We start from the raw sequence: 26225 nt of genomic DNA, 5'->3' as shown, positions 1-26225 counted from the left end.
GGTAATTCCTCCTGTTGTATAGTGTGTTGATAGTACTGTATCCTGGTAACTCCTCCTGTTGTATAGTGTGTTGATAGTACTGTATCCTGGTAATTCCTCCTGTTGTATAGTGTGTTGATAGTACTGTATCCTGGTAATTCCTCCAGTTGTATAGTGTGTTGATAGTACTGTATCCTGGTAATTCCTCCAGTTGTATAGTGTGTTGATAGTACTGTATCCTGGTAACTCCTCCTGTTGTATAGTGTGTTGATAGTACTGTATCCTGGTAATTCCTCCTGTTGTATAGTGTGTTGATAGTACTGTATCCTGGTAATTCCTCCAGTTGCATAGTGTGTTGATAGTACTGTATCCTGGTAACTCCTCCTGTTGTATAGTGTGTTGATAGTACTGTATCCTGGTAATTCCTCCTGTTGTATAGTGTGTTGATAGTACTGTATCCTGGTAATTCCTCCAGTTGTATAGTGTGTTGATAGTACTGTATCCTGGTAACTCCTCCTGTTGTATAGTGTGTTGATAGTACTGTATCCTGGTAATTCCTCCTGTTGTATAGTGTGTTGATAGTACTGTATCCTGGTAATTCCTCCAGTTGCATAGTGTGTTGATAGTACTGTATCCTGGTAACTCCTCCTGTTGTATAGTGTGTTGATAGTACTGTATCCTGGTAATTCCTCCTGTTGTATAGTGTGTTGATAGTACTGTATCCTGGTAATTCCTCCAGTTGTATAGTGTGTTGATAGTACTGTATCCTGGTAACTCCTCCTGTTGTATAGTGTGTTGATAGTACTGTATCCTGGTAATTCCTCCTGTTGTATAGTGTGTTGATAGTACTGTATCCTGGTAATTCCTCCTGTTGTATAGTGTGTTGATAGTACTGTATCCTGGTAATTCCTCCTGTTATATAGTTTGTTGATAGTACTGTATCCTGGTAATTCCTCCAGTTGTATAGTGTGTTGATAGTACTGTATCCTGGTAATTCCTCCTGTTGTATAGTGTGATGACATGTCAATGTGTTAGCACTTACAGAAACATGCTTTGATCTTGATTGTTCCCTGGCTGGTTTCAAGGTTTTGGTTTGAAGCGCTGTACAGTACATTGGTGTGAGGTGACCCAGTAGGGTTAATGTCTGACATGATTCTCAAGTCATCTCATATCCTGGCTGGGCAGTAGCAGCACAACACTTATTTTGTTACCTCATAAACACAACAAATAGCTGAAAGCTCCAGCTGTTATTTTTAGCCGTGGTTTTAACCGTTATATTTCTGTCAACAGACTTGTTTCATTGGCAGGGCCCTACAACACCACTCACTGTAAATACTTCAACACCTGCAGAGCAAGCCAGCGCAGTTCATTAAGCACTTTATTTGTGGAATGTTCCAGGCAGGCAGGACGCTGTGTGTGTGCACGTGCATGCGTTTGGGTGGGTGTGTGTGATGTGGAAGGGAAAGTGAACAGGGTTCTATCCAAAGGACTTCTGCACCTGTGGGGCCATAGAGAGAATAGATGGATGGATATATGGCTGGTGTAATGCTGTAATGCTGGCCTCACCACCTCCACTCAGGAACACTCAGTTCCCCCTCATCCCCTTCAACCCCTGGGTATATAAATATCTACAGTGGGGAGAACAAGTATTTGATACACTGCCGATTTTGCAGGTTTTCCTACTTACAAAGCATGTAGAGGTCTGTCATTTTTATCATAGGTACACTTCAACTGTGAGAGACGGAATCTAAAACAAAAATCCAGAAAATCACATTGTATGATCTTTAAGTAATTAATTTGCATTTTATTGCATGACATAAGTATTTGATACATCAGAAAAGCAGAACTTAATATTTGGTACAGAAACCTTTCTTTGCAATTATAGAGATCATACATTTCCTGTAGGTCTTGACCAGGTTTGCACACACTGCAGCAGGGATTTTGGCCCACTCCTCCATACAGACCTTCTCCAGATCCTTCAGGTTTCGGGGCTGTCGCTGGGCAATACGGACTTTCAGCTCCCTCCAAAGATGTTCTATTGGGTTCAGGTCTGGAGACTGGCTAGGCCACTCCAGGACCTTGAGATGCTTCTTACGGAGCCACTCCTTAGTTGCCCTGGCTGTGTGTTTCGGGTCGTTGTCATGCTGGAAGACCCAGCCACGACCCATCTTCAATGCTCTTACTGAGGGAAGGAGGTTGTTGGCCAAGATCTCGCGATACATGGCCCCATCCATCCCTCCCCTCAATACGGTGCAGTCGTCCTGTCCCCTTTGCAGAAAAGCATCCCCAAAGAATGATGTTTCCACCTCCATGCTTCACGGTTGGGATGGTGTTCTTGGGGTTGTACTCATCCTTCTTCTTCCTCCAAACACGGCGAGTGGAGTTTAGACCAAAAAGCTCTATTTTTGTCTCATCAGACCACATGACCTTCTCCCATTCCTCCTCTGGATCATCCAGATGGTCATTGGCAAACTTCAGACGGGCCTGGACATGCGCTGGCTTGAGCAGGGGGACCTTGCGTACGCTGCAGGATTTTAATCCATGACGGCGTAGTATGTTACTTATGGTTTTCTTTGAGACTGTGGTCCCAGCTCTCTTCAGGTCATTGACCAGTTCCTGCCGTGTAGTTCTGGGCTGATCCCTCACCTTCCTCATGATCATTGATGCCCCACGAGGTGAGATCTTGCATGGAGCCCCAGACCGAGGGTGATTGATCGTCATCTTGAACTTCTTCCATTTTCTAATAATTGCACCCACAGTTTCTGCCTTCTCACCAAGCTGCTTGCCTATTGTCCTGTAGCCCATCCCAGCCTTGTGCAGGTCTACAATTTTATCCCTGATGTCCTTACACAGCTCTCTGGTCTTGGCCATTGTGGAGAGGTTGAAGTCTGTTTGATTGAGTGTGTGGACAGGTGTCTTTTATACAGGTAACGAGTTCAAACAGGTGCAGTTAATACAGGTAATGAGTGGAGAACAGGAGGGCTTCTTAAAGAAAAACTAACAGGTCTGTGAGAGCCGGAATTCTTACTGGTTTGTAGGTGATCAAATACTTATGTCATGCAATAAAATGCAAATTAATTACTTAAAAATCATACAATGTGATTTTCTGGATTTTTGTTTTAGATTCCGTCTCTCACAGTTGAAGTGTACCTATGATAAAAAATGACAGACCTCTACATGCTTTGTAAGTAGGAAAACCTGCAAAATCGGCAGTGTATCAAATACTTGTTCTCCCCACTGTATCTACCACTGGGTCATCAAGCTGGAGGTCTGGTCCTAGTCCTCTGCAGGTAACTGTAGTACTCTGCTACTCATCACAGAGAGCTGTTAGCAGATACATGTATTTAGAGACTTGGGACATTGAGGTTTCTACATTATGATGGATTTACATGACTAGAACATTCTATGGCAGCCATGTTAGCTCACCATTAGCATTACATGGGGTATATTTCAACAATGCTATGTAACTGAATGTCTAGAATTAGAACAACATTCAACATTCTAAAAGTTGGCCAACTCTCTAAATATACCGTCTCTCTGGCTGTTAGGCTACTGTTTGGTTACAGCAGCTCACAGCAGCCATGTCCAGGCTGAATAATGGGATGTTTGGTTACAGCAGCTCACAGCAGCCATGTCCAGGCTGAATAATGGGATGCTTGGTTACAGCAGCTCACAGCAGCCATGTCCAGGCTGAATAATGGGATGCTTGGTTACAGTAGCCATGTCCAGGCTGAATAATGGGATGCTTGGTTACAGTAGCCATGTCCAGGCTGAATAATGGGATGCTTGGTTACAGCAGCTCACAGCAGCCATGTCCAGGCTGAATAATGGGATGCTTGGTTACAGCAGCTCACAGCAGCCATGTCCAGGCTGAATAATGGGATGCTTGGTTACAGCAGCTCACAGCAGCCATGTCCAGGCTGAATAATGGGATGCTTGGTTACAGCAGCTCACAGCAGCCATGTCCAGGCTGAATAATGGGATGCTTGGTTACAGCAGCTCACAGCAGCCATGTCCAGGCTGAATAATGGGATGCTTGGTTACAGCAGCTCACAGCAGCCATGTCCAGGCTGAATAATGGGATGCTTGGTTACAGCAGCTCACAGCAGCCATGTCCAGGCTGAATAATGGGATGCTTGGTTACAGCAGCTCACAGCAGCCATGTCCAGGCTGAATAATGAGATGCTTGGTTACAGTAGCCATGTCCAGGCTGAATAATGGGATGCTTGGTTACAGCAGCTCACAGCAGCCATGTCCAGGCTGAATAATGGGATGCTTGGTTACAGTAGCCATGTCCAGGCTGAATAATGGGATGCTTGGTTACAGCAGCCATGTCCAGGCTGAATAATGGGATGCTTGGTTACAGCAGCCATGTCCAGGCTGAATAATGGGATGCTTGGTTACAGCAGCTCACAGCAGCCATGTCCAGGCTGAATAATGGGATGCTTGGTTACAGCAGCCATGTCCAGGCTGAATAATGGGATGCTTAGTTACAGCAGCTCACAGCAGCCATGTCCAGGCTGAATAATGGGATGCTTGGTTACAGCAGCCATGTCCAGGCTGAAAAATGGGATGCTTAGTTACAGCAGCTCACAGCAGCCATGTCCAGGCTGAATAATGGGATGCTTGGTTACAGCAGCTCACAGCAGCCATGTCCAGGCTGAATAATGGGATGCTTGGTTACAGCAGCCATGTCCTGGCTGAATAATGGGATGCTTAGTTACAGCAGCTCACAGCAGCCATGTCCAGGCTGAATAATGGGATGCTTGGTTATAGCAGCTCACAGCAGCCATGTCCAGGCTGAATAATGAGATGCTTGGTTACAGCAGCCATGTCCAGGCTGAATAATGGGATGCTTAGTTACAGCAGCTCACAGCAGCCATGTCCAGGCTGAATAATGGGATGCTTGGTTACAGCAGCCATGTCCAGGCTGAATAATGGGATGCTTGGTTACAGCAGCTCACAGCAGCCATGTCCAGGCTGAATAATGGGATGCTTGGTTACAGCAGCCATGTCCAGGCTGAATAATGGGATGCTTAGTTACAGCAGCTCACAGCAGCCATGTCCAGGCTGAATAATGGGATGCTTGGTTACAGCAGCCATGTCCAGGCTGAAAAATGGGATGCTTAGTTACAGCAGCTCACAGCAGCCATGTCCAGGCTGAATAATGGGATGCTTGGTTACAGCAGCTCACAGCAGCCATGTCCAGGCTGAATAATGGGATGCTTGGTTACAGCAGCCATGTCCTGGCTGAATAATGGGATGCTTAGTTACAGCAGCTCACAGCAGCCATGTCCAGGCTGAATAATGGGATGCTTGGTTATAGCAGCTCACAGCAGCCATGTCCAGGCTGAATAATGAGATGCTTGGTTACAGCAGCCATGTCCAGGCTGAATAATGGGATGCTTAGTTACAGCAGCTCACAGCAGCCATGTCCAGGCTGAATAATGGGATGCTTGGTTACAGCAGCCATGTCCAGGCTGAATAATGGGATGCTTGGTTACAGCAGCCATGTCCAGGCTGAATAATGGGATGCTTGGTTACAGCAGCCATGTCCAGGCTGAATAATGGGATGCTTGGTTACAGCAGCCATGTCCAGGCTGAATAATGGGATGCTTAGTTACAGCAGCTCACAGCAGCCATGTCCAGGCTGAATAATGGGATGCTTGGTTACAGCAGCCATGTCCAGGCTGAATAATGGGATGCTTAGTTACAGCAGCTCACAGCAGCCATGTCCAGGCTGAATAATGGGATGCTTGGTTACAGCAGCTCACAGCAGCCATGTCCAGGCTGAATAATGGGATGCTTGGTTACAGCAGCCATGTCCAGGCTGAATAATGGGATGCTTGGTTACAGCAGCCATGTCCAGGCTGAATAATGAGATGCTTGGTTACAGCAGCCATGTCCAGGCTGAATAATGGGATGCTTAGTTACAGCAGCTCACAGCAGCCATGTCCAGGCTGAATAATGGGATGCTTGGTTACAGCAGCCATGTCCAGGCTGAATAATGGGATGCTTGGTTACAGCAGCCATGTCCAGGCTGAATAATGGGATGCTTGGTTACAGCAGCTCACAGCAGCCATGTCCAGGCTGAATAATGAGATGCTTGGTTACAGTAGCAATGTCCAGGCTGAATAATGGGATGCTTAGTTACAGCAGCTCACAGCAGCCATGTCCAGGCTGAATAATGGGATGCTTGGTTACAGCAGCCATGTCCAGGCTGAATAATGTGATGCTTGGTTACAGCAGCCATGTCCAGGCTGAATAATGGGATGCTTGGTTACAGCAGCCATGTCCAGGCTGAATAATGGGATGCTTGGTTACAGCAGCCATGTCCAGGCTGAATAATGGGATGCTTGGTTACAGCAGTCATGTCCAGGCTGAATAATGGGATGCTTGGTTACAGCAGCCATGTCCAGGCTGAATATTGGGATGCTTGGTTACAGCAGCCATGTCCAGGCTGAATAATGGGATGCTTGGTTACAGCAGCCATGTCCAGGCTGAATAATGGGATGCTTGGTTACAGCAGCCATGTCCAGGCTGAATAATGAGATTCTTCTCAGCCTCAACCAGAGGGGTTGATTGAACTCAACCCATCTATTAGTTTGATTTACAAGAGAGGGCCTCAGTCTTTATAACTCAGTCTGGTTCCTGCAGAAGAGCGAGGAGCTGTATGTTTTTGCAGAGTATTTGGGAACAATGGTTTTAAACCACCATGTTAATGTACACAACATGGCAACAGTCTGAACAATGGTTTTAAACCACCATGTTAATGTACACAACATGGCAACGGTCTGAAAGGTTTTATTATACAAACCAAACCTATTGTTGTTGAATAGTGTGCAATCTGCATTGATATAATACTGTATACACTGTATTGATATAGTACTGTATACACTGCATTGATATAATACTGTATACACTGTATTGATATAGTACTGTATACACTGCATTGATATAAAACTGTATACACTGCATTGATATAATACTGTATACACTGCATTGATATAATACTGTATACACTGTATTGATATAGTACTGTATACACTGCATTGATACAATACTGTATACACTGCATTGATACAATACTGTATACACTGCATTGATATAATACTGTATACACTGCATTTATACAATACTGTATACACTGTATTGATATAATACTGTATACACTGCATTGATACAATACTGTATACACTGCATTGATATAATACTGTATACACTGCATTGATATAATACTGTATACACTGTATTGATATAGTACTGTATACACTGCATTGATACAATACTGTATACACTGCATTGATACAATACTGTATACACTGCATTGATATAATACTGTATACACTGCATTGATATAATACTGTATACACTGTATTGATATAGTACTGTATACACTGCATTGATACAATACTGTATACACTGCATTGATATAATACTGTATACACTGCATTGATATAATACTGTATACACTGCCTTGATACAATACTGTTTACACTGCATTGATACAATACTGTATACACTTAATTGATATAATACTGTATACACTGCATTGATACAATACTGTATACACTGCATTGATACAATACTGTATACACTGCATTAATACAATACTGTATACATTGCACTGATATAATACTGTATACACTGCATTGATATAATAATGTATACACTGCCTTGATACAATACTGTATACACTGCATTGAAACAATACTGTATACACTGCATTGATACAATACTGTATACACTGCATTAATACAATACTGTATACACTGCATTGATACAATACTGTATACACTGCATTGATATAATACTGTATACACTGCATTGATATACTACTGTATACACTGCATTGATATACTACTGTATACACTGCATTGATATAATACTGTATACACTTAATTGATATAATACTGTATACACTGCATTGATACAATACTGTTTACACTGTATTGATATAATACTGTATACACTGTATTGATACAATACTGTTTACACTGCATTGATATAATACTGTATACACTGCATTGTGATACCAACTGAGACATGCATTTGTCTGTGACTTCAGTCAAGCCGCAACCTCTGGATGGTCCACGCATGCACCCACACACACACACACATGCACACACACACACTCACACGCACACACACACACTCACACACATACACACACACACACACACACACATCCTCTGGATGGTCCTGAGCTCAGACAGTCAGACGTGTGGTCAGGGTGGGGGGTTGACAGCCAGTCAGACGTGTGGTCAGGGTGGGGGGTTGACAGACAGTCAGACGTGTGGTCAGGGTGGGGGGTTGACAGACAGTCAGACGTGTGGTCAGGGTGGGGGGTTGACAGCCAGTCAGACGTGTGGTCAGGGTGGGGGGTTGACAGCCAGTCAGACGTGTGGTTAGGGTGGGGGGGGGTGAGAGTGGTGTCTCTCTTTCTCTCTGTCTCTCTTCATTTCACCTAGGGTTGCAGGGCAGCCATTACAGAGAACGCTGACTCACATCCCCCTGTGGTTTGTCTCCCCACACACCACTCAGACAGAGTGTGTGTCTGTGCGCGTGTGTGTGTGTGTGTGTCTGTGCGCGTGCGTGTGCGTGTGTGTGTCTGTGCACGTGCATGCGTGTTTGTGTGTGTGTGTGTGTGTGTGTGTGTATGCATCACCACTCAACCACTCAGACAGTGGGTCTTTTGTTGGCTCCCGCTGTCCGCAGACACTTGCAGCCCTCTGGCATGTCTAGAATACCATGGTAGCACAGTACAACTATGGAACAATGTTGGTCCATCATGACCCCCCGTCTCTATTGTCTCCCTCTAGCCACACAAGCCATCTCCTCTCTGGAGTATGTCTGGAGTCTGGACCTTCTTCCTCCTGCTCTAAAACACTTTATTCAACTTGCAAATGTGGACTTTGATGTCGGGTTGTCTTGTTTTGTAGAGACTGAGACTGGGTTCACTACCCTACATACCTCCTGGGATAGAGACTGAGACTGGTTCACTACCCTACATACCTCCTGGGATAGAGACTGAGACTGGTTCACTACCCTACATACCTTCAGGTATAGAGACTGAGACTGGTCCACTACCCTACATACCTCCTGGGATAGAGACTGGGTTCACTACCCTACATACCTCCTGGGATAGAGACTGGGTTCACTACCCTACATACCTCCTGGGATAGAGACTGAGACTGGTTCACTACCCTACATACCTCCTGGGATAGAGAATGAGACTGGTCCACTACCCTACATACCTCCTGGGATAGAGAATGAGACTGGGTTCACTACCCTACATACCTCCTGGGATAGAGACTGGGTTCACTACCCTACATACCTCCTGGGATAGAGAATGAGACTGGTCCACTACCCTACATACCTCCTGGGATAGAGAATGAGACTGGGTTCACTACCCTACATACCTCCTGGGATAGAGACTGGGTTCACTACCCTACATACCTCCTGGGATAGAGAATGAGACTGGTCCACTACCCTACATACCTCCTGGGATAGAGACTGGGTTCACTACCCTACATACCTCCTGGGGTAGAGACTGGGTTCACTACCCTTCATACCTCCTGGGATAGAGACTGGGTTCACTACCCTACATACCTCCTGGGATAGAGACTGGGTTCACTACCCTACATACCTCCTGGGATAGAGACTGGGTTCACTACCCTTCATACCTCCTGGGATAGAGACTGGGTTCACTACCCTTCATACCTCCTGGGATAGAGACTGGGTTCACTACCCTACATACCTCCTGGGATAGAGACTGGGTTCACTACCCTTCATACCTCCTGGGATAGAGACTGGGTTCACTACCCTACATACCTCCTGGGATAGAGACTGGGTTCACTACCCTACATACCTCCTGGGATAGAGAATGAGACTGGTCCACTACCCTACATACCTCCTGGGATAGAGAATGAGACTGGTCCACTACCCTACATACCTCCTGGGATAGAGACTGGGTTCACTACCCTACATACCTCCTGGGATAGAGACTGGGTTCACTACCCTACATACCTCCTGGGATAGAGACTGGGTTCACTACCCTACATACCTCCTGGGATAGAGACTGGGTTCACTACCCTACATACCTCCTGGGATAGAGAATGAGACTGGTCCACTACCCTACATACCTCCTGGGATAGAGACTGGGTTCACTACCCTACATACCTCCAGGTATAGAGACTGAGACTGGTTCACTACCTTACATACCTCCTGGGGTAGAGACTGGTTTACTACCCTACATACCTCCTGGGATAGAGACTGGGTTCACTACCCTACATACCTCCTGGGATAGAGACTGAGACTGGTTCTACCCTTCATACCTCCTGGGATAGAGACTGGGTTCACTACCCTACATACCTCCTGGGATAGAGACTGAGACTGGTTCACTACCCTACATACCTCCTGGGATAGAGACTGAGACTGGTTCACTACCCTACATACCTCCTGGGATAGAGACTGAGACTGGTTCACTACCCTACATACCTCCTGGGATAGAGACTGAGACTGGTTCACTACCCTACATACCTCCTGGGATAGAGCCTGAGACTGGTTCACTACCCTACATACCTCCTGGTATAGAGACTGGTATAGAGACTGAGACTGGGTACACTACCCTACATACCTCCTGGGATAGAGACTGGGTTCACTACCCTACATACCTCCTGGGATAGAGACTGGGTTCACTACCCTACATACCTCCTGGGATAGAGAATGAGACTGGTCCACTACCCTACATACCTCCTGGGATAGAGACTGGGTTCACTACCCTACATACCTCCTGGGATAGAGAATGAGACTGGTCCACTACCCTACATACCTCCTGGGATAGAGACTGGGTTCACTACCCTACATACCTCCTGGGATAGAGAATGAGACTGGTTCACTACCCTACATACCTCCTGGGGTAGAGAATGAGACTGGTCCACTACCCTACATACCTCCTGGGATAGAGACTGGGTTCACTACCCTACATACCTCCTGGGATAGAGAATGAGACTGGTTCACTACCCTACATACCTCCTGGGATAGAGAATGAGACTGGTTCACTACCCTACATACCTCCTGGGGTAGAGAATGAGACTGGTCCACTACCCTACATACCTCCTGGGATAGAGAATGAGACTGGTTCACTACCCTACATACCTCCTGGGGTAGAGAATGAGACTGGTTCACTACCCTACATACCTCCTGGGATAGAGAATGAGACTGGTTCACTACCCTACATACCTCCTGGGGTAGAGAATGAGACTGGTTCACTACCCTACATACCTCCTGGGATAGAGACTGGGTTCACTACCCTACATACCTCCTGGGGTAGAGAATGAGACTGGTCCACTACCCTACATACCTCCTGGGATAGAGACTGGGTTCACTACCCTACATACCTCCTGGGATAGAGAATGAGACTGGTTCACTACCCTACATACCTCCTGGGATAGAGAATGAGACTGGTCCACTACCCTACATACCTCCTGGGATAGAGACTGGGTTCACTACCCTACATACCTCCTGGGATAGAGACTGGGTTCACTACCCTACATACCTCCTGGGATAGAGACTGAGACTGGTCCACTACCCTACATACCTCCTGGGATAGAGACTGAGACTGGTCCACTACCCTACATACCTCCTGGGATAGAGACTGGGTTCACTACCCTACATACCTCCTGGGATAGAGACTGAGACTGGTTCACTACCCTACATACCTCCTGGGATAGAGACTGAGACTGGGTTCACTACCCTACATACCTCCTGGGATAGAGACTGAGACTGGGTTCACTACCCTACATACCTCCTGGGATAGAGACTGAGACTGGTCCACTACCCTACATACCTCCTGGGATAGAGACTGGGTTCACTACCCTACATACCTCCTGGGATAGAGACTGAGACTGGTTCACTACCCTACATATCTCCTGGGATAGAAACATAGTCCATGTCCTCAGTTGTCTCAGTGTAAACCTGGTGTTCAATAGCTATGTGGCAGCTCCCTGATCCTTCACCACCAGACAGGCAGGGCTCTGTTTCTCTGTTTACTTCCTGAACACATCCTCTCAGGACAACAATACACAAGCAGGGTCCCATCAGTCAGTTGGTATGATTGGCTCCAAGTTCCCCTGCAGTCTGAGGACAACAGGAACTAATACAGGAAGGAACAGTAGTAATGGGGCAGTGACTGCTGCTTTGCTGCTCTGCACTGAGGCTTGGTCTCCTGTTCCTCTGAGGGTCCAGGAATGATGATTACATCCTCACTGAGGAGAGGAGAGGAGTTGAGACTGGTGGTTACAGTGGTCCTCAGGAGAAGAGAGAGGACAGTAGACTGGTGGTTACAGTGGTCCTCTGCCTCTTCCTGTCCGGGCCAAGGAGTGAGTGGGGGGGTGCCTGGAAGTGGGGAATCAGTAATTGTTTACATTACGAGTTATATTCCAGCAGTATGTCTTACAGGAAACATTGTTGTGATATATTAATGGGACGGCATTATGACATAGCAGGGTAATAGACGTTCCATACAGCTTAGCGGGTGTTGTGTTACAGCAGGGTAATTTACAGCATGGGTGGTGCTGTTGCTTCATGCTGTCTGAATGCTGCATGTGTCACAGCTATGTGCTTGGGTTCTGTCTGTCTGCGTCCCCATGGAAACAGACTGATCCCTGTGGCCACCATACCTCAAAAACAGGAAACCGGTGCGAGAGCGTCTGATAGGTTTGTTAATGATTTGTGACATGGAGATTACCAGGGGTATGATATTCATCTGGTGGTGGTGGTGAGGGGGAACTATAGATGATGTCCTCATCCTCTTTCCTGGTGACCATGTTGTCTTAACCTTAAAGAGCTTTGAAATATGATCAACATGCAGATGTTGCATGTTACACTAATCCCAGCTCTCATTGGATGTCTTTGACATTGTTTCTCCTAATGCTGAAGAGAAGATTTGCTTCTCTGTTACTAGACATTCAACAAAGTCTTTAAGCTGTAAGGTAAACAACCTTAGCCAAAACAAGAGCAGTAAGTCTATAAGCTATAAAGTATGTAAACTGTTTCAGCCACAACAAGAGCAGTACGTCTATAAGCTGTAAAATATGTAAACTGTTTCAGCCACAACAAGAGCAGTACGTCTATAAGCTGTAAAGTATGTAAACTGTTTCAGCCACAACAAGAGCAGAAAGTCTATAAGCTGTAAAGTATGTAAACTGTTTCAGCCACAACAAGAGCAGTACGTCTATAAGCTGTAAAGTATGTAAACTGTTTCAGCCACAACAAGAGCAGTACGTCTATAAGCTGTAAAGTATGTAAACTGTTTCAGCCACAACAAGAGCAGTACGTCTATAAGCTGTAAAGTATGTAAACTGTTTCAGCCACAACAAGAGCAGAAAGTCTATAAGCTGTAAAGTATGTAAACTGTTTCAGCCACAACAAGAGCAGTACGTCTATAAGCTGTAAAGTATGTAAACTGTTTCAGCCACAACAAGAGCAGTACGTCTATAAGCTGTAAAGTATGTAAACTGTTTCAGCCACAACAAGAGCAGTAAGTCCCTAGTGTATCTCTGTCTAAAGCCAGACTGTGGTGTGGTCATTGGGTCAGAGTACGTCCAAAGGTTCATACTACTACAATATCATTGGGGTCAGAGGTTTAAAGCTAGCAGAGACAGTCAAACCTCACTGTAAGTATGTCTATCTAATCGTCCCAAGACCAGATCCATTCAAATAGTTTATTCATATGGCCTGTGCCCCAAATGGCACCCTATTCCCTACATAGTGCACTACTTTTGACCAGGGCTCTATAGGGAATAGGGTGCCATTTGGGACACAGACATGGTAACTGGAAGCCAGTAACATACTGGAAGCTGGCCTCTCAACCAAGCCAGCAGTAATCACACTCCATCTCCTGTAATCTGGTTAAGTGGTACGACGGCTCAGAGATGTGTTTTGAAGTGTATTTTCATTGAAAGTATACAACTACTACTACTTCAGGGAACTGATTGACCAAACCGTTTTAGCCAGGACTTTACTGAAGGTGAAATAGAGAACTAGTAGTCAGTTCAATTTAGACTAATTTACTGAAGAAAGCACAGCGACAAGGCTACAGCAGTAATGAATTCAGACAAATATCCCTGTTCCTGTGATCCTTGTTGTTTTCTGGTGTGGGTCTAAAACATGAAGAGAAGCAGTCAGATGTCCAGGCTTAGGGATAGTACTGTAATAACCCTGTTCTGATACCATCCAGCTTCTTTCTCTCTCTCTGTTTGTCTTAGTGTATGTCTGACTCACCCTGTACTGCAGGGTTCCCCAACTGGTGGCCCGCGGGACAAATTTAACCCACGGGTGATTTTATTTGGCATCCCAAGTTTTCTGAGCAAAAAAAAAACTGCTGAATCTAGTTGATGATCCCTGCTGTGCTGGCACTGTGGTCATATTAATAGTCCAGTAGATATTGTGAAGGAGCTGGGTTTTGGGTTGGTTCTGGGTTCCTGTTCTGTTCTGCTCTGCTAAGACATTAAGGCATATGCCTCTCTGGAATGACTTGGCTGTGTTTCTAAGTGAACCTCTCCTCGGGGTGACTTGGCTGTGTTTCTAAGTGAACCTCTCCTCGGGGTGACTTGGCTGTGTTTCTAAGTGAACCTCTCCTCCAGGGTGACTTGGCTGTGTTTCTAAGTTAACCTCTCCTCAGGGTGACTTGGCTGTGTTTCTAAGTGAACCTCTCCTCGGGCTGACTTGGCTGTGTTTCTAAGTGAACCTCTCCTCGGGGTGACTTGGCTGTGTTTCTAAGTGAACCTCTCCTCGGTGTGACTTGGCTGTGTTTCTAAGTGAACCTCTCCTCGGGGTGACTTGGCTGTGTTTCTAAGTGAACCTCTCCTCCAGGGTGACTTGGCTGTGTTTCTAAGTGAACCTCTCCTCGGGGTGACTTGGCTGTGTTTCTAAGTGAACCTCTCCTCGGGGTGACTTGGCTGTGTTTCTAAGTGAACCTCTCCTCGGTGTGACTTGGCTGTGTTTCTAAGTGAACCTCTCCTCGGGGTGACTTGGCTGTGTTTCTAAGTGAACCTCTCCTCCAGGGTGACTTGGCTGTGTTTCTAAGTGAACCTCTCCTCGGGGTGACTTGGCTGTGTTTCTAAGTGAACCTCTCCTCGGTGTGACTTGGCTGTGTTTCTAAGTGAACCTCTCCTCGGGGTGACTTGGCTGTGTTTCTAAGTGAACATCTCCTCTGTGTGACTTGGCTGTGTTTCTAAGTGAACCTCTCCTCGGTGTGACTTGGCTGTGTTTCTAAGTGAACCTCTCCTCCGGGGTGAAACAGAACAGAAAAACATAGCCAGCCAAGAGGACATGTTGTACATTTCGTCAGACAGTGTCGCTCTGCTCCGCTCGCTGCAGTTCCCCAGTCTCTGGCAGACCAGACCAGGCCAGGGCTGCGTCCCAAATGGCACCCTATTCCCTACATTATGCACTACTTCTTTGTCTAAAGTAGTGCACTATAAAGGGAATAAGGTGTCATTAGGGACTCAGCCCAGGCAGCACCTTTCATTTTGACCGTGTTGTTTTCCTACGTGTCCAGATCAGTGGTGTCACTGTGTTTAGCCGCTTGGATCGACGCTGAACTCAAATGAGAGAGTCAGCAGCCATTTGAAGTCTGAGGGGAGAGAGACGTTATTATGGCTGTTCCCTAAAGGTCACAGCCAGCCACAGGCATGATAAAACGGACCGGGGGAGGAAGGGAGGGGCTGTTGAAATAACAAACTCTCCTCTCCACAGATGGGCCTGAGGTGCTCTCCTCTCCTCCAGCCCTCTCTCTCCTCTCCTCCAGCCCTCTCTCTCCTCTCCTCCAGCCCTCTCTCTCCTCTCCTCCAGCCCTCTCTCTCCTCTCCTCCAGCCCTTTCTCTCCTCTCTTCCAGCCCTCTCTCTCCTCTCCTCCAGCCCTCTCTCTCCTCTCCTCCAGTCCTCTCTCTCCTCTCCTCCAGCCCTCTCTCTCCTCTCCTCCAGCCCTCTCTCTCATCTCTTCCAGCCCTCTCTCTCCTCTCCTCCAGCCCTCTCTCTCCTCTCTTCCAGCCCTCCCTCTCCTCTCCTCCAGTCCTCCCTCTCCTCTCCTCTCCTCTCCTCTCCTCTCCTCTCCTCTCCTCTCCTCTCCTCTCCTCTCCTCTCCTCTCCTCTCCTCTCCTCTCCTCTCCTCTCTTTCCTCTCCTCCGGTCCTCTCTCTGATGTTTACACCACTTTGCCACTTCTTCCCTGGGAGTAATTCCACAACGCCGCAGGCCAGCCCGCCCGAGGATCTGAGAAATTATGTCATTTCCACTTAGAAGGCCGACTCGGCTGAGCGACTAGGATGATGATCTGGGAGTAACTGAATTGAGGCTTTGATTAGTGGTGTTATTGTAATGGGATCTCTGTTCAGAGGAGAGGCAGTGTGGAGTTCAGAGAGGTTCAAAGAATGTGTGTGTGTGTGTGTGTGTGTCAAGGCCCTGACCTGACCAAGTCCCTCTGTCTACCTTCCTGACCTCACAGCTAATTTGTTTTTCTTTACAGTTTGGGTAAATGTTCAGCACATTTAAAGAACGACCCAAGTGTAAATCTTCAAAAAGGTTTTCACTCTTTCAACCTGGCCCCTTGGGGATGTGTGGTTTTCCCCTCCTCTCTCTCCTCCTCTCTCTCACTCTCTCCTCTCTCTCTCCTCCTCTCTCTCTCTCCTCGTCTCTTTCCTCTCGCTCCTCTTCTCTCTCCTCCTCTCACTCTCCTCTCTCCTCCTCTCTCTCTCTCCTCTCTTTCTCTCTCCTCTCTCTCTCCTCCTATTCGTCTCCTCTCCTCCTCTCTCCCCTCTCTCTCTCCTCTCTCTCTTCCTCTCGCTCCTCTCTCTCTCCTCATCTCTCCTCCTTTCTCTCTCTCTCCTCTCTCTCTCCTCTCTCTCTCCTCCTCTCTCTCTCCTCCTATTTTTTTGTCAGTTGCTCTTACGTAATGTTGACAGAAACGTGGACCCCGTCAGAGGGTTGACCGGGGTTAGAGGTCAGGAGGTCGTATCATGGAGGGGTTGTGTTATAGTTCAGACATCTACCATGGAGGGGTTATAGTTCAGACATCTACCATGGAGGGGTTGTGTTATAGTTCAGATATCTCTTAGTATTGATCTGTTTTGTCCTCAGGAGCTCTTGATCTGGCTGGTTGTTTAAAACACACACTTCCTCAAATACAGCAACACAGCTCATAAAAGCACTTTGTTAATCCATCAATGATCTCATGGTTTTACAGACAAAAAATAATAATTTCTGTGTTCTTCCACACTCCCAGTCTCTAGTGATGTGATGGATATGAAGATGTAACTATGATATGAAGATGTAACTATGATATGAAGATGTAACTATGATATGAAGATGTAACTATGATATGAAGATGGAGCTATGATATGAAGATGTAACTATGATATGAAGATGTAACTATGATATGAAGATGTAACTATGATATGCAGATGTAACTATGATATGAAGATGGAGCTATGAAGATGTAACTATGATATGCAGATGTAACTATGATATGAAGATGTAACTATGATATGAAGATGTAACTATGATATGCAGATGTAACTATGATATGCAGATGTAACTATGATATGAAGATGTAACTATGATATGAAGATGTAACTATGATATGCAGATGTAACTATGATATGCAAATGTAACTATGATATGAAGATGGAGCTATGAAGATGTAACTATGATATGCAGATGGAGCTATGAAGATGTAACTATGATATGCAGATGGAGCTATGAAGATGTAACTATGATATGCAGATGGAGCTATGAAGATGTAACTATGATATGCAGATGGAGCTATGAAGATGTAACTATGATATGCAGATGTAACTATGATATGAAGATGTAACTATGATATGAAGATGTAACTATGATATGCAGATGTAACTATGATATGAAGATGTAACTATGATATGAAGATGTAACTATGATATGAAGATGTAACTATGATATGAAGATGTAACTATGATATGCAGATGTAACTAAGATGAGTATCTGCCAGTATGGGTCTCTTATTTAGACGTGTGGGTGACAAGCCCAGCTGCATGGTGCTGGAACTCATCAGCCAGTTTATTGTGTGGGACTGCTTCAGTGTCAACACCACCGGCATTCAGAACATGTTCAATCCAATAAACAGAAGGATTTTTCCTCAACAGAGATCTCTAAACAAAAATAATTCTGTTGACTTGTTGCCTTCTGCACTGGCATAAATACTGTAAGGGCGGAAATACTCTTGATTACTGTATGTTAATGTTAGTCTCTTCTCTCCACTCCTCCTCCCCCCCTCCTCTCCTCCAGCTCCTTCACATCTGTATAGAGGGGTGGGGTAACTGGCGTTGGTCTGAGGCCTTCAGTGTGGACAACGTGGGGTCTCTGTTGAGGACTATTCAATATAAAGGACGGACCGCCTCCCTCATCATCAAGGTGTTGCAGCTCAACGCTGTCCAGAAACAGGTACCGTATTCTATTCAATTCAATAAAGCTTTATTGTTCCCAAAAGGCAATTAATGTGCAACCCATCCTCCTGTTGTGACATTCTACTGTGTGTGATGCCTGATGGTCCGAGAACTACATCCTGTTTCATATTACAATCTGTTGTTACAAAGAGAACACTAGTCTGAGAACTACATCCTGTTTCATATTACAATCTGTTGTTACAAAGAGAACACTGGTCTGAGAACTACATCCTGTTTCATATTACAATCTGTTGTTACAAAGGGAACACTAGTCTGAGAACTACATCCTGTTTCATATTACAATCTGTTGTTACAAAGAGAACACTGGTCTGAGAACTACATCCTGTTTCATATTACAATCTGTTGTTACAAAGGGAACACTAGTCTGAGAACTACATCCTGTTTCATATTACAATCTGTTGTTACAAAGAGAACACTGGTCTGAGAACTACATCCTGTTTCATATTACAATCTGTTGTTACAAAGGGAACACTAGTCTGAGAACTACATCCTGTTTCATATTACAATCTGTTGTTACAAAGAGAACACTAGTCTGAGAACAACATCCTGTTTCATATTACAATCTGTTGTTACAAAGAGAACACTGGTCTGAGAACTACATCCTGTTTCATATTACAATCTGTTGTTACAAAGGGAACACTAGTCTGAGAACTACATCCTGTTTCATATTACAATCTGTTGTTACAAAGAGAACACTAGTCTGAGAACAACATCCTGTTTCATATTACAATCTGTTGTTACAAAGAGAACACTGGTCTGAGAACTACATCCTGTTTCATATTACAATCTGTTGTTACAAAGGGAACACTAGTCTGAGAACTACATCCTGTTTCATATTACAATCTGTTGTTACAAAGAGAACACTAGTCTGAGAACAACATCCTGTTTCATATTACAATCTGTTGTTACAAAGGGAACACTAGTCTGAGAACAACATCCTGTTTCATATTACAATCTGTTGTTACAACGGGAAAACTCTGAAAACCCTCCAGCCATCCACAATGTTTGCTCACTTCTCCAAAAAACAGAACAGGAAATGTGTTGTCTTAAACGAGATTGATCCGTGTTAATGAAATGTTAGATAAAACAGCACATTTTACACCAGCCGAATAAATGTACTAAACCATGTTTGAATTGCTCCAAACACACCAAACATTTGATTCTCCAAATCTGAGATGCCATCTCTGAAATGTGGGGACCCTTTGTTATGTAAACATTGTCAAGTGTCACACGTCTCCCTCTAGCCAGCAGACAAAACAGACTGGCTACATTCCTATCTGGTCCGCTCCGACATCTAGTTCTCATTGGCTACAATGATGGGGTATGAGTCCTGGTCACATCCAATCCCCAACACACAGCCTGAGATTGTGACAGCTGCTACAGCAACAGAAGATGTCTCTGGTCACAGGCTGGCTGTGGGAGGAGTGAGTGTGTGTGTGTGTGTGTGTGTGTGTGCATGCGCGTGCACGTGTGGGCGTGTGTGTGTGTTTGTGTGTGTGTGTGTGTGAGCAGAGCTCATCTTGATCTTGTTCTGGGTCTTTCTCTGTGTCACACTACTGTTCTCTTCTCTTCAGACCCTGAACAGAACCATGTCTTCTCCTTCAGACAGGAGTTGATCCAGTTAGTGGAGTTGTCACCACAGACAGACAGGTGGTGATCCAGTTAGTGGAGTTGTCACCACAGACAGACAGGAGGTGATCCAGTTAGTGGAGTTGTCACCACAGACAGACAGGAGGTGATCCAGTTAGTGGAGTTGTCACCACAGACAGACAGGAGGTGATCCAGTTAGTTGAGTTGTCACCACAGACAGACAGGAGGTGATCCAGTTAGTGGAGTTGTCACCACAGACAGGATGTGATCCAGTTAGTGGAGTTGTCACCACAGACAGACAGGAGGTGATCCAGTTAGTGGAGTTGTCACCACAGACGGGAGGTGATCCAGTTAGTGGAGCTGTCACCACAGACAGACAGGTGGTGATCCAGTTAGTGGAGTTGTCACCACAGACAGACAGGAGGTGATCCAGTTAGTGGAGTTGTCACCACAGACAGACAGGTGGTGATCCAGTTAGTGGAGTTGTCACCACAGACAGACAGGAGGTGATCCAGTTAGTGGAGTTGTCACCACAGACAGGATGTGATCCAGTTAGTGGAGTTGTCACCACAGACAGACAGGAGGTGATCCAGTTAGTGGAGTTGTCACCACAGAAGGGAGGTGATCCAGTTAGTGGAGTTGTCACCACAGACAGGAGGTGATCCAGTTAGTGGAGTTGTCACCACAGACAGGAGGTGATCCAGTTAGTGGAGTTGTCACCACAGACAGGAGGTGATCCAGTTAGTGGAGTTGTCACCACAGACAGGATGTGATCCAATTAGTGGAGTTGTCACCACAGACAGACAGGAGGTGATCCAGTTAGTGGAGTTGTCACCACAGACAGGATGTGATCCAATTAGTGGAGTTGTCACCACAGACAGGATTCAGTTAGACACAGTGTGTAGAGGTTCATTCACAGTTAACGCCTGTTGAGTGCTCCTCAAGAGTGTGTGTGTGTGTGTGTGTGTGAGTGTGAGTGTGATTACGTGACTGAGAGCCTGTGAGCTGTGAGAAGGGCTATAAAAGGATGATTGATGAGCAGGAGAAGTCTCTCTCTTCAGAGAGCAATCTCGCTCCTCACCACCATTACCACCACCACCACCCAGAGAACACACACACGGGGTGGTGGAAACAATCAATTGTGAGCTCAATTAGAAGTGTCAGGACCAGATGAGGGCTCCCTGGTGACTGAGCTGGGTTAGAGCTGTACAGGGGCCAGGGGGAGTTGTGGGCTTCGTCCCAAATGGCACCCTATTCCCTATGTAGTGCACTACTTTTGACCAGGACCCATAGGGGATTAGGTTCCATTTGTGACTTGGCTGTGGCGTTCTGTAGAGGACAGGGAGAAACAGGGGGACAGAGGATTCTGCTGCTGTCTGCTCCACTCTGGTCTGTCTGCAGTGATAGTGACAGATTTTACACAGTGTCTTCAGAAAAGCATCAGGCTGGGAGGCAGCAGCAGGCAGGACCCATACTGACCAGGGGGGCTTTGATAATGCCAGAGGTTTTGGAGGACTGGGGCTGTAAGGACTCTGTTACTGATTAACACATCACAACTGTATCAGTGTGTTGATGAATAACCTGATATCTCCAATAAGTCTAGCTTTGACTCTTAACATAACCTCTCTCTCTCTCTCTCTCTCTCTCTCTCTCTCTCTCTCTCTCTCTCTCTCTCTCTCTCTCTCTCTCTCTCTCTCTCTCTCTCTAGATAATAATCTGTGGTCGTCAGGTGATGTGTAGCTACCTGTCTCAGGACATTGATCTGCGGGTGGTGCAGCACTATGTGAATCCAGATGGCCAGACGGTGGTTAAGGAACATGCTGACTGTCTGGAGGCTGGGAGGAAGCTGCCCTCATACGTCCTGGAGGACTCAGAGATGACAGAGCTGTGTGTCAGAGCCAGAGGAGATGAGGACTGGTCTCGGGATGTCAGACTGGAGAGGAAGGAGAAGGAAAGGGGGGGCAGCTCTGTGGTACAGGTGAGTGCATACACAGATACACACACCTAAACACACAGAAGCACACACACACACCTAAACACACAGAAGCACACACACACACCAGACTCTCTCCCCACAATCATTTTCAACACCACCAAGTGAAGTAGATAGTAAACAAAAGTGAAATAAACAATTAATATTAACAGTAAACATTACACTCAGAAGTTCCAAAAGAATAAAGACATTTCAAATGTCATATTATGTCTATATACAGTGTTGTAACAATGTGCAAATAGTTAAAGTACAAATGGGAAAATAAATAAACATAAATATGGGTTGTATTTACAATGGTGTTTGTTCTTCACTGGTTGCCCTTTTCTTGTGGCAACAGGTCACAAATCTTGCTGCTGTGATGGCACACTGTGGTTTTTCACCCAGTAGATAAGGGAGTTTATCAAAATTGGATTTGATTTCAAATTCTTTGTGAATCTGTGTAATCTGAGGAAAACATGTGTCTCTAATGTGCAAGGCTATAATCTGAGGAAAACATGTGTTTCTCAATAGCAAGGCTATGCTCACTGAGTCTGTACATAGTCAAAGCTTTCCTTAAGTTTGGGTCAGTCACATTGGTCAGGTATTCTGCCACTGTGTGTCAAGTATGTGTCAAGTAATTATATTTTTGTTTTCTCATGATTTGGTTGGGTCTAATTGTCCTGGGGCTCTGTGGGGTCTGTTTGTGTTTGTTAACCGAGCCCCAGGACCAGCTTGCTTAGGGGACTCTTCTCCAGGTTCATCTCTCTGTAGGTGATGGCTTTGTTATGGAAGGTTTGGGAATCACTTCCTTTTAAGTGGTTGTAGAATTTAGCGTCTCTCTCTCTCTCTCCCTCTCTCTGTATATATACAGTGCCTTGCAAAAGTATTCACCCCCCTTGACGTTTTTCCTATTTTGTTGCATTACAACCTGTAATTTAATGTAATGGACATACACAAAATAGTCCAAATTGGTGAAGTGAAATGAAAAACATAACTTGTTTCAAAAAATTCTAAGAAAACAATAATGGAAAAGTGGTGCGTGCATAAGTATTCACCCCCTTTGCTATGAAGCCCCTAAATAAGATCTGGTGCAGCCAATTACCTTCAGAAGTCACATAATTAGTTAAATAAAGTCCACCTGTGTGCAATCTAAGTGTCACATGATCTGTCACATGATCTCAGTATATATACACCTGTTCTGAAAGGCCCCAGAGTCTGCAACACCACTAAGCAAGGGGCACCACCAAGCAAGCGGCACCATGAAGACCAAGGAGCTCTCCAAACAGGTCAGGGACAAAGTTGTGGAGAAGTTGGGTTGGGTTGGGTTCTAAAAAAATATCAGAAACTTTGAACATCCCACGGACCACCACTAAATCCATTATTTAAAAAATGGAAATGGCACCACAACAAACCTGCCAAGAGAGGGCCGCCCACCAAAACTCACGGACCAGGCAAGGAGGGCATTAATCAGAGGCAACAAAGAGACCAACAATAACCCTGAAGGAGCTGCAAAGCTCCACAGCGGAGATTGGAGAATCTGTCCATATGACCACTTCAAGCCGTACACTCCACAGAGCTGGGCTTTACGGAAGAGTGGCCAGAAAAAAGCCATTGCTTAAAGAAATAAATAAGCAAACACGTTTGGTGTTCGCCAAAAAGCATGTGGGAGACTCCCCAAACACATGGAAAAAGGTACTCTGGTCAGATGAGACTAAAATTGAGCTTTTTGGCCATCAAGGAAAACGCTATGTCTGGCGCAAACTCAACACCTCTCATCACCCCAAGAACACCATCCCCACAGTGAAGCATGGTGGTGGCAGCATCATGCTGTGGGGATGTTTTTCATCGGCAGGGACTGGGAAATTGGTCAGAATTGAAGGAATGATTGATGGTGAAACCTGTTTCGGTCTTCCCGAGATTTGAGACTGGGACGGAGGTTCACCTTCCAGCAGGACAATGACCCTAAGCATACTGCTAAAGCAACACTCAAGTGGTTTAAGGGGAAACATTTAAATGTCTTGGAATGGCCTAGTCAAAGCCCAGACATCAATCCAATTGAGAATCTGTGGTATGACTTAAAGATTGCTGTACACCAGCGGAACCCATCCAACTTGAAGGAGATGGAGCAGTTTTGCCTTGAAGAATGGGCAAAAATCCCAGTGGCTAGATGTGCCAAGCTTATAGAGACATACCCCAAGAGACTTGCAGCTGAAATTGCTGCAAAAGGTGGCTCTACAAAGTATTGCCTTTGGGGGGGTGAATAGTTATGCATACTCAAGTTTTCTGTTTTTTTGTGTTATTTCTTGTTTGTTTCACAATAAAACATATTTTGCATCTTCAAAGTGGTAGGCATGTTGTGTAAATCAAATGATACAAACCCCCCAAAAATCAATTTTAATTCCAGGTTGTAAGGCAACAAAATAGGAAAAATGCCAAAGGGGGTGAATACATTCGCACTACCATTCAAAAGTTTGGGGTCACTTAGAAATGTCCTTGTTTTCTAAAGAAAAAGCCATATCTCAGACTGCCCATCTTCATCTTCTGACGAGTTTCAGAAGAAAGTTATTTGTTTCTGGCCATTTTGAGCCTGTAATCGAACCCACAATTGCTGATGCTCCAGATACTTAACTAGTCTCAAGAAGGCCAGTTTTATTGCTTCTTTAATCAGCACAACAGTTTTCAGCTGTGCTAACGTAATTGCAAAAGGGTTTTCTAATGATCGATTAGCCTTTTAAAATGATAAACTTTGATTAGCAAACACAACGTGCCATTGGAACACAGGACTGATGGTTGCTGATAATGGGCCTCTGTACGCCTATGTAGATATTCCATTAAAAATCTGCCATTTCCAGCTACAACATCCATTTACAACATTAACAATGTCTACACTGTATTTCCGATCAATTTGATGTTATTTTAATGGACAAAAAAAATCTCTCCTTCTCTCTGCAGGCACCATCTCTCCTCTCTGCAGGCACCATCTCTTCTTCTCTCTGCAGGCACCATCTCTCCTTCTCTCTTCAGGCACCATCTATCCTTCTCTCTGCAGGCACCATCTCTCCTTCTCTCTTCAGGCACCATCTCTCCTTCTCTCTTCAGGCACCATCTCTCCTTCTCTCTTCAGGCACCATCTCTCCTTCTCTCTGCAGGCACCATCTCTCCTTCTTTTTCTCATACCCTCTTTTACTGCCTCTCTTCTCTTCCCTCTTCGTCTGATGTTATCTCCTGATAGAAACTCATAACTAGGTCTGTAACCTTGGTGTTGGTGGACCAGGCCTGTGTGTCTAGCAGTGCGATGCCTGCCAGTGTTTTTCACCCTCTGTGTGTTATCCTTCACCCAAGAGGAACCGAGGCCAATGTCAGAGCTGAACAGAACAGAACTAAATGTTCGTTATTGTGTTCATGCCTGGTGTTTTGTCCACAGTTAAATGAAGTCCCTAGCTGACCGTAAATTACGCTGCGTTGTAACGGCCTTGGCATGGTGAGGTCTTAACGAGGAGTCAGGGTAGAGGGGAATAGAGCCAGTGAAACGTTAAGACTCGCATCCCAAATTCCACCCTATTCGCTACATAGTGCACTACTTTTGACCAGAAGTCTGTGGGGCCCTGGTCAAAAGTAGTGCACTATGTAGGGAATAGGGTTCCATTTGGGATGCGATCCACGACCATTAACCATTCTGAAGGGCACATTTTCTGCTTTTAAATCTTCTCAGATCTGACAGAGTTTAATAGGCTATTATCCCGCGCTAACAGTTAAATTGTCATTGGACTTAGCTGTTGGATGGTGTTGAAGTACTGGAGCTTTGTGTGGGTCCTGTTGTACAGCTTCAGAAAGCCTTGGAGCCATGTTGGGGACAGAACATGATCACGTTGGGGACTATGAACATGATGTGACTCAGTGGGGTGGGTTGGTTAGGGCGCTCCACGGCACGTTGGTCATTACAGATGTCCTGATACACTTCTCTCCACCACAGGACACAAACATGTTGATCTCCGGTGGTGGTGCCGTGGGTGAACTCTGACCTTGATGACCTTTGACATGACAGGGGTTTAGGCATTGCTGTTTCCTCTAGCCTCTTTAACCTCTTCTAGAACATTGATCATTCAGTTTAGTTATTAGAACTTTTTACACACTACTGCTGTACACCAAATCAACGTTTATTGGTCCCGTACACAGATT

At 45.4% G+C, this 26225-nt stretch overlaps 1 protein-coding gene across 1 annotated transcript in view; it reads left to right on the top strand.

Moving 5' to 3' along the window:
• LOC121585310 (vacuolar protein sorting-associated protein 13B-like) overlaps positions 1 to 26225 on the top strand; it is a 719687-nt gene that overhangs the window by 635709 nt on the left and 57753 nt on the right. Inside the window, exons 45-46 of the mRNA XM_045226113.1 lie at positions 18306 to 18461; positions 21783 to 22052. Of these exons, the coding sequence (XP_045082048.1) occupies positions 18306 to 18461; positions 21783 to 22052 (426 nt within the window). The remainder of the gene's footprint in view (positions 1 to 18305; positions 18462 to 21782; positions 22053 to 26225) is intronic.

The sequence above is a fragment of the Coregonus clupeaformis genome, chromosome 17 (assembly GCF_020615455.1).
Source record: "Coregonus clupeaformis isolate EN_2021a chromosome 17, ASM2061545v1, whole genome shotgun sequence".
In the NCBI taxonomy this organism is placed as follows: domain Eukaryota; kingdom Metazoa; phylum Chordata; class Actinopteri; order Salmoniformes; family Salmonidae; genus Coregonus; species Coregonus clupeaformis.
The sequence above is the reverse complement of the archived record's forward strand: the minus strand, read 5'-3'. Positions and strand labels throughout refer to the sequence as shown.